This window comes from Frankliniella occidentalis, unplaced genomic scaffold, assembly GCF_000697945.3.
Source record: "Frankliniella occidentalis isolate FOCC.00 unplaced genomic scaffold, Focc_3.1 Scaffold305, whole genome shotgun sequence".
In the NCBI taxonomy this organism is placed as follows: Eukaryota; Metazoa; Arthropoda; class Insecta; order Thysanoptera; family Thripidae; genus Frankliniella; species Frankliniella occidentalis.
This window is the reverse complement of record NW_026267430.1, coordinates 217,608-227,166: the sequence shown is the minus strand read 5'-3', so window position 1 is coordinate 227,166 and position 9,559 is coordinate 217,608. Positions and strand designations below refer to the sequence as shown.

At 58.1% G+C, this 9,559-nt stretch overlaps 1 protein-coding gene across 1 annotated transcript in view; it reads right to left on the bottom strand.

Moving 5' to 3' along the window:
* Positions 1–1,702: 1,702 nt before the first annotated feature.
* Positions 1,703–9,559, bottom strand: part of LOC113215543 (ADP-ribosylation factor-like protein 4C) — a 40,759-nt gene continuing 32,902 nt past the window's right edge. The window contains exon 2 of the mRNA XM_052273837.1: positions 1,703–3,725. Within this exon, the coding sequence (XP_052129797.1) occupies positions 3,446–3,725 (280 nt within the window). The 3' untranslated portion in view covers positions 1,703–3,445. The remainder of the gene's footprint in view (positions 3,726–9,559) is intronic.

Genomic DNA, 9,559 nt, shown 5'->3' with positions numbered 1-9,559 from the left:
CTGATTCAGCGGGTCGGCTGCCGTGGCGCGTGAGCGGGCCGCTCAGCGGGCCCCGCCGGCCCAAATCCAATGAGGTTGACCCCTCGCCCGACCCGTCCCGACCCCGACCCCCGGCGGGCCCCGACCCAAACCCAAACCCCGCGCACGAAGCCGACTTAACCTTTCAGCGGTGCGTGCGCCGCGGCCTTGCTGTTTGCCTGCTGAGTCCATATCGGCAGCGTGTGGCTGGCTCCACCCCGAGCCCGAGTGGGGCCCAATCCTCTAATCCCACTGGCCTCCTCACCCCTCCATTAGGCCCTCCTGCACAGCACACTCACATCATTCATTGGAGCCGGGGCTTGGCCAGCCGTTGGGAAACAACCGTCTCTCTCTCTCTCTCTCTCTTTGGCTAGGGCGCAGGCCCGGGCGCCCTGTGGGTGCAAGAGAGAGAGAGAGAGAGAGAGAGAGAGAGAGAGAGAGAAGCTATATCCAACAACGGTCGGCCCGGCCGCGCACTATTACGGCGTGGAACCGTTTTCCTTCGCGCAGCTCTTGGTCCAGATGAGATGATGAGGGGAGCGGGATACTGTTCGCCGCTGCTGACCCCCCGGGCCCCGGGCCGAGGATACGTGGCCGCGCCGATCGGACACACGAGGCTGGCCGCGCCTCGTCATCCGACTGCATTGTGGCCCCGAGGCGCGGCCGCGGGTGCGCGCAGCGGGCCGGGGCGTTCCCATGACCTTGGTACCACTGACTGGCCTGCCGGGGGAACCTCCTCCCTCCCATTGAGTAAACAAAACGGGGCTAACTAGATTACCCCGGATGGATTACGATGCACATGATACACACACATTTACCGGCGTCATGGCTGCGTACGTTGAGCGTCGCTCCGATGCTGGAATGCCTGCCCCCGTCCCCATTCCTCCTCTCTCTCTCTCTCTCTCTCGCACACGGCCGCGCGCCTACGCCGCTGACCGTGAAAGGCGCTGTGCGGTGCGGCTTTCATTTGGTGATTTCCTTCCTGCTCGGCTCGACGCTGCACTTTTATCGGGGCGCCTTCCCCCCTCCATCTGCATTCCGGCTGACACGGCCGAAATCCTTTCATTCCGAGCTAGTGCGGTTTTGGCACGGGTCCCGTTGCACGTGTGACTGGGCTGAGCCCGGGGCGCGCTGCCAACGCAAACCACTCGGGAAATTAATCCCGTGAATGAATTCCCCTCTCGCGTCGATTTGTGTCCTTCTCCCTCTTTTCTTTCTCTCGTGTGCCCGCGGCGGCTCCTGCTGCGTGCATGAGCGCGTGCAACACTGCACGCTCTGTCCCCATCACTCGGGCCGCTAAACACCGCCTTCGGAGCGCCGCGAATGGAATCCAGCGCGAGAACTCTCTCACATGCTAATTGCCCGGCCGCCACCTGCCTGTGGGTCAGGCCCTGACTTCAGGCCCGGCGGGTCGCCCCCAGGGCCCACACTATCGCGGCCCCGCTGGCCTTGCCCCGCTTCGGCCCGGCCGGTTTGTTTCGTACGCGCGAGCCATCTTCTGGAATCCGTCGCGGTCGGCATCCTGGCCCGCCCTATGCCGGCGCATCGAACGATTCGCCCGGAGCCCCGCTCACGCATTGTGAAACAAGTTTGGCTCTTGAGATGTTGCCCGACGGAGGCCGTCCGGGTCCCTGTGTGTGTGTGTGAGCACGGTCGAGGCAATCAATGATCCAGAAACAGGGAGTTACTTAAAGAGGGCTCTCGCCCTAGTTTATTTATAGTATTTACAATGTCTTCATCGTGCAAAGACAAAACAACTTTGTAAGGAAGTCTAGAACACAGCAGGTTTTTTCTTTTGTCAAAAAAATATTACAAACAAGCACACGACAGGGGAGGATCACAAGACGTAGCTGAATGGGAAGACCAACTCAAGTCATGTACAAAGGTGAGAGCATCGTGCCAATTGACGTTGATCGATCGGATTCCGATATGAGCATTAGCACCATTTGACTAGGCGATCAATGCCGAATAAGGTGGTTTGTTTTTTGAATATTTTGGACCCTTTAGAGCTAAAGCCTCATACATGGGAACAGAATGGCACTATAACAAAACAAACTCACAATACAAATCAATTTCATCATTTACAAAAATAATTTAAACATCTAGCCATCGACTTTTTAGCGTTACAAGTAGCTTTTAACGACAAAATTACATCGATTAAGTCGGTACATAGCGAAAACGGAGTGCTGTAGCGGATGCAAAGTCCAGTGGTGCAAGCACACATTTATATTTTTACCAGCTTCAAGAAATAACATTATTCAGCCGTCACAGTTCATTCCGTATGTTCATACTAGGAATAGTCCACTAAATAAAAACCACAACTTGGTACGCAACATTAGGGAAATTAAAATCAATTCCACGCTGACGGTCGGCTGGTTCGTATAAAAATGCAAAATGTGAGAGAGCATAGACAACGGGTATTAGTATTCCTCCCTTAGATATGTTTTAATTTCATAACATTGGGAACCTCTTTACATGCTATACACAGCAGGTTCACGTAATAATCTCTCTTTGGCTGTGCAAGTATAAACTGTTCAAAATGTACACTAATTACAATACATTACACAACATTTTAATAATATTTATACATTTTAATAACACGAAAATTACAAAACAAGTGACCAGTCTGTCATTCGAGGACAACTCAATGCCCCAAGACTTCTACTCGCTCTTGCATATTTCGTCAAAGTTGCATTACTTGTTAATCAGTCTTTGGTTGACATTCCCCTATAGAGGGCAATTAGCAATTTAGGTAAACATTTCGCCGACAGAATTCCACATTGGATTGGCTACAGAAAGAAAACGAAACATATGCACATGTGCGACAGGGATTACAGTTGTCCCCGGCTGATAGGGCCGTATGTAATGGGAACAAATTCCATAACAAATATCTTTATTTAAAACCTGCATTGGGCCATAATAACATTCTTTTAGATATTCAAAGAAACAAAAATAATCACGAAGGTGACATCACAGAACATGAAACCGGCCTCTGGGAGGTTGTCTCAGTCAGTTATGGTTCATGAAAGCCGGTTTGGCGTTGACAGGAGAGATCAGGGCGCATGGCGAAGCGAAAGCAAAAGGGGGGGCCCAGTACAGTTAGACATTAAACAGGCCGCCGTCGACGCCCCCTCATAGTAGCGCCGAGGACGGCGCCGCGATTCGTCCCCCTCCACGCCTTCGCCGCGATGGAGCTGATTGATCGACAGGCACTTAATTGACTCATCCTGCGCTTTGGCCCGGCCCAGCCCGGCGGGGCCCCGGCCGGCCGGGCCCCGTTGACTCGTGTCGACTAGATTTCGCTTCACAGCAGCGGGTCCTTGCCGGAGCCCTCGCGGGGCGCCGACATGCAGCACACTGAGGACGCGCCCGCCGAGACGGCCGACGCCGCGGACGCAGCCACGGACGCCGCCGTCGAGGCGCTGTGCTACCTGGCCACGGGCTTCTTCTTGTTCTGCTTGGCCATCTTGCGCCGCTTGACTATCATCTCGTACAGCACCTCCATGCCCTCGTGCAGGCCGTCGCCCGTGATGGCGCAGGCGGGCTGCACGTGCCAGGTGTGCGCGGAGCAGGGCCCGGCCGTGGCCTGGCTCAGGCCCAGCTCGTGCAGGCCCAGCAGCCGCTCCAGCTCGCGGGGCTCGCGCGCGCCCGGCAGGTCCTGCTTGTTGGCCAGCACCAGGATCGGCACGCCCGCGTTGTCCGGGGACCTGCAACACAACACAAGACGCATTTTACAAACGAGTTCGCAGAAGAGGGAAAGGGAACACCGGGAAAATCGCCCCATTTTTCTCCGGGGGCCGCAGATTTGCCGCCAGCACAGAAACCCGTCTCGCACCAGACAACTTTTCCTTCATTTCCATAGGATTCAGCCCTCCACTCCCAGCGAGCGCGCGCCTTCTCCGCCACCGCAGGGCAGGGCTCGCTTGCGGCGGGGTCGGGTGAGACTTTCACTGTCCCATTGTGAGGGGCTGGGCCCGGATAGCCGTGTAATGGCCAGAAACTGACACCGCCGCGCTGCGCCGCGCCTCCTGGCCTCCCGTGTCAGGCGTAAGTGGTCCGCGGGGATGTGTACGTCTACGCCGCGCGCCGACACACCCCGCGCTAATGCGAGGTCGCGGCCGAAACAAAAACTAACCGAGGGGCAAACGGGTTAACGACAGCGCACCACGCCAACGGCGCATGTCCTTCAAACACTGCAAGTCGGATACTCATAACGGCACATTGCTCGCTCAGTTCCCACGGCGTGTGTCCACGTGACAGCTGACAGGGATAGGTGTCTTGAGACCCGGGGGCCCGCATGACTATGACTGAGGAAAGGAGAACACTGCTCATAGGTGTGCACACCAATCTAGTGGCACACTTTGGGATCATCCAGAGAGCACGTCCGTCGTTGGTGGTTACGAAACGGCCGCAGGTTAGCCTTATGCTAGCTCTCATGGCGCCTGATAGGTAGGCAACATCTTGCCTGCAGTGCATGCTTGTATTGTGGATTGGCCTACCCCGAATGTCGCAGGCGCCGGGCTCCCGTGATTTGATGAACAAGAACAAATCCGAGAAAAACGGACGTACTTTCTGGACGACCCCTTTGCAAGTGCGCCATTAACAACTGACAATTACAAACATGGGACTCGCAGTCGCGCACCTGCAAGTGTCCAGCCGCAGCACACGGCCGGCAGTAATGCACGGGCTGCATAAATGAATGGGCAGACGGCTCAATGGGACGAACACTCGCCGCCTTGGCATTCTATTCTCACTCGTTCACTCGGCTCGTCGGTGGCGATCCAAGGACAGCCGAGTCAGGAGCGCACAGCCAGCGCAGCTAGCGGCACGGAGGAGTGCACAGCAAAGAGCAAGTGCTTCATGACGCCATGCTGCTCGTGCCAGTGATATAATCAAAGCAAACACACGCCGTGCGGCGCCCGCGCTCACACCGCCGTGCAGCTGTCCCGCCCTGCACCACATTGCCCAAATGCTTTCTCCCGACCGGTTTTGACGCACACGCCGTCCGCACCTCCCGCCGTGCATTCCTGGAGCATAGAGCGACGCCCGCGACGACAACGACGCTCGTCGTGGAGACGACGACAACAACAACATCAGAACGAGCCGGCTCGGGCGAGCGCCTCCACAGAATATTAATCCTGTACGGTACGGCGAACGGTATGCCGCCGCTACCTGTCGGTAAGTACAGGTGTAGCGGCGACACAACCACTGCTTAGCAGTGCTGCTTGGCCATGCAGCGGGCGTCCCTTGTCTCCCTCCTCACCGTCTGGGCTGGGCAGCGATGCGAACGGCGCGAACCTCGAGCAATTCGAGCCCCTGCGGGGCACTACACTACAGAAGAAGCAAGAAATTGTCTTTTGTGTTGCCCCGGTAACGTGATTCAGCATCCCATGGTCCATCTCATTGCATCACGGGCGAACGGGGCGCCCGCGCCTGCAGCAGCTGGGCCTCGCCTGCAGGAAGCTGGCACAGTCCTCCGCCCGCCTACAAATGGCAAGCCGAAATGACCCGTCTTTCTCTCTGGCTGTCGCTCATTTCCGGAATGAATGGGCAGAACGCCGGCGGCCCTGCCCTGCTCGACGGACAGCCGCTTCTTATCTAATCAGCAGGGCGCGCGACGCTTCCTCGTGTGAGAGTGTGTCGCCTCAACAGTTTGTATGCCGCTCCCGGACCACCAACAACGCCGGCCCCGCCCACACCAACAAAGTACCATCTCGCCGTGACACTGTCGCCCCGGACGGGAGTCTTCGCCCTCGCCCCTCGCCCGCGGCCACCTGCGGTCAGCCTGACCCGTTGGGCCCGGTCGCCTGCTCGGCCTGACCCGCAGCGCTCGCGCCAGGCCAGAGTCACGCGCCAGCAGGAGGGCGGCGGCAGCGCGAATTGCAAAAAGCGCAGCTCGGTGGTGAAGCCGCCGGGGCGTTGTGGGTCACCTGGGCGCCGCGCCGGGACGCCGGCGATCATCCTGGCGGCGCTAAGCAGCCGTGGCGCCGCCATTCGCCACGCTAAGCAGTCGCTGGTCCTGGGCAAGGTCGGGTCGAGCGCCGGCAGAAGACACACCGTCCCGTTACGCTCGCCATCGGCTGACTATCCAACACGACAGAGAAGAGCGTCTTCTCTGGCTTCGGAAACCTGCCGCGCCGACGGCGACGGATCGCGGTCTGTTTTCGCGTCCCCTCGAAGAGCCCACGCGTGCCCTCGAATGTATGGCCGACCGGCCGGCCGACGAGGCCCATCGGAAACCACCACGCAACATTCCTGCAGGCCAAGCGTCAAGAAATACGAGAAGCCACGCCGTAAACACGAAAAGAAAACGGGAGAGGCAAATTTCCGTCATTATTTTTTCCCCGACGCTGCGCGACCTCTCACCCGCTGCCTTGCCTGCCCATCCTGGAAACCATCTCTTCAAGGAGGCGGCTTAAAAATGCGCTCGGCGCCGCGGCCGCCGCTCCCCGGTCCATTCCAGGACGCTCCGCCCCGCCGTGGGCGCCGCGCTCCACTCCCGTTTAGCGCCGCGAAGGCCCTTGTCCAGCCCATTTGCCATCCCAATTAGGAAGAGCGTCATTTGTGGGGCGCCAGCTGGCTGTCCTCGCACGTCCCGCGCAGTCGGCAAAAATTACAATAATAACGACAGACAATACAGATCGGGAACACGTGATTACAACAAAAAATGAAATAAAAAAAAGGTGCGCACGCGATATACTGCATTCCACGGCAGGCACGCACGAGAGCTGGTGCATGTGTGTGTGTGCGCCAATGAGGGCGTTTGCATACTTACGTCCCGTCTTTACCAAGCGTTTATACACAGATCACACTTCGCACGAGAGCTAGCGGGCGTTTCAGATGCTATCTTTCTCTCCCTCACGCTACCAGAGCCTACATTACTTACGTAAGTTTCCCAACCATTTCGCGCATGACACATACACTCTCTCTCTCTCTCTCTCTCTCTCTCTGACACACACACACTCACGCGACTCAGAAGGCGCCTAACAACACACCGAGTCGGAAACACCGCCTGCTGTCGTAGGGCCTCCCTGACAGCCACTCGTCAGGCAGATGCATGCCCCGCAGGTGCAGCGCCGCTGCGGCACGGCAGATGCACGGCAGATGCACGGCAGATGCACAGCTGCGCCCGCGGGCTGCAATGATAGCAACAGTGCAATAATAACCCGTTCCATGTCTGGACGCGCGTAATCAAAAAGGAAAATGGCAGGCGCAGTGCGAGGCGCGAGGGACCGCCGCGCCGCGGTCCGCACCCCACACGGCCGCGAAGCCCCGCGGGCCCGCGGGCACACCTGCTGGAGAAAACCGACCTCCCCGCCCTGCCCTGCAACGTGTCCCCCGTGCGCCCCGCAGTCATAAATTTGAGCCGTTGGCCGCGCAGCGGATAAAACAAAAAAATAAAAGCAGCGAATAAATCTCATGCGAGTGGTCCCCCCCTCCTCTCCCCTGTCCCGCACCTCGAGGGGAGAAAGTGGGCCGGCGGCGCGGCAAAGGGGCGCGCCAATCGCCGCGGATCAATCAGCTTCGGAATATCAACAAAGGCGCCGAGGCGCTAACCAACCCCCACACGACAGGCAGGGCCGGCCGCAAAACAAACGGCCTTGGCGTTCGATGTATCGCCGGATGCATCGATACTAATTGCGCGCAGACATACGCCCCGCGGCATTGTTCGAAATCCGCCGCCGCTACCGCCGCTACTGCACACACACAAGGCGCGCGCGCCACGCCGCGGAATGCTCCGCCGCAATATCGAGATATCGATGGCTCCTCGATACTCTCGGAGCGCGCAAAGCCTATTAGCGAATAACTCGGCGCGCCGATTCAGGAAACCGTATTGCGTCGCGGAATTTTCATGAGGCGCAGCGCAGCTACGCGAGCGCGCTTCACAGAAATGCGTCTAGTCTAGCATCCGGCAACGAGTTTTTTTCCCTCTTTTGCTTTTCCTTACGAACAGGAAATAAATCGCGACGTATTGCTCGCCGCTGGCATGCACCAAACCAACTCCACTTTTTTCCCACTCTTTGAATTGTCCGATCGGCAGGCAAGCAGCAGCAGCAGCAACCGTACCGCCCGCGGAGGGGGTGGCGTAAGACGAGACGGAGCGCCAACCACTCGGCGAGACGGAAAAGTATTTCAATCGGCGGGAGGCAAGCGCTGCGGGCGAAATGCACTCGCACCAAACGGAAGCTGTCTCTCTCTCTCTCTCTCTCTCTCTCTCTGAGTGTGCAGACAGGTAGACGATAGACGTGTGGACGGAGACACAGATACACGGGTAAGATATCGGCGGGGCCATACAAAACGGTCACATGGGAGAATTACGCGCTCGATTGGGCGTGGTGTGCACTCGATGCAAGCTCGATACGATGTGGAAATCGATTGTTCGCGAGGGCAGGGCATCGACGCACGCAACCAGTCCGCGCTGCTCGCTCACACACACACACACACACCGAGGGCAGGGCATCGACGCACGCAACCAGTCCGCGCTGCTCGCTCACACACACACACACACACAATGCTCAAGCGGAGAAAGTCCCCCCCCCCTCTGTCTCAAAGAAGTACCCTGCAGCGCAAATATCGCATTCAATCAATCTCCCCACCCAAACCGAACCCGTCGAGGCGGCCGCCACAGCGAGAGCGCCAGCTTCAGCCGCCCCAAAACAATGAGGCATTGCGTCCAGGGCGGCCTCGCGCGCGTGACAGATGAGACTTTGGGGCCGCCTGCTTCACCTGACGAGGATCATGTTTTTCTTCATCTTATTCTCTCCTCCATACCGTTTGTTCTCCTCACATAGAAAGCAGGCACACGGGCTCATCGTCCTCCGGGCGCGCCACGTAGCAGCAAACACTGCGCCATTTTCATGTTTTTTCACCATTTCGAACCGTCATTAACGGCACGAAGGGGCGTGAAAGTCCCACACCACGAGCCACAGCGCACGGCGTCTAGCACGGCGCTCCGACCGGGACAGACCACGGCGGGGCGGGTCTATGGACCGCGGAGTGCTCCCACACACGGCAACAACGAGAACAGCGAGACGAAGGCGGCTGGGTGTGAGTATGCAATGCCCATTTTGAAGCTGGCTTCTTGTAAACTATAAGTTCCCTTTGCTTTCGAACAGCTTTTGTATGGGTTCAATTCCAAAAGCAGCTCAGCTTGATGAAACCCAACTGTTCGGCTTCCTGACGACTCTGAAAACCTGCTCAACTTGAAAATCAGAAGCTCTCGCACTTACAGGGCCAAATTTTGGCAGTCTCTTTGCTGTTAATCGTCAAAATTTGGCAGTATCATAAAGGAGAGCAAAAATTTTGGCATGCCAGGCGACCACGAAGTTCAGAGTACATAGGTGTTTGCTGTGCAGCAGGTTGGTCCCCCCCCCCCCCTCATGCTGACCCCCGGCCGCGGCGGCACCACAGACGGACCGCGCCGCAACAGAGTTGCATGCTGCACGCGTGCTGGGAGCCCGGCCGGCGGCACACACAGCGCCGCGCACACGCCCGCCGCTCGGCCTGCACTTGCATCACGGAGAGGAGCAGCGGTACCAGG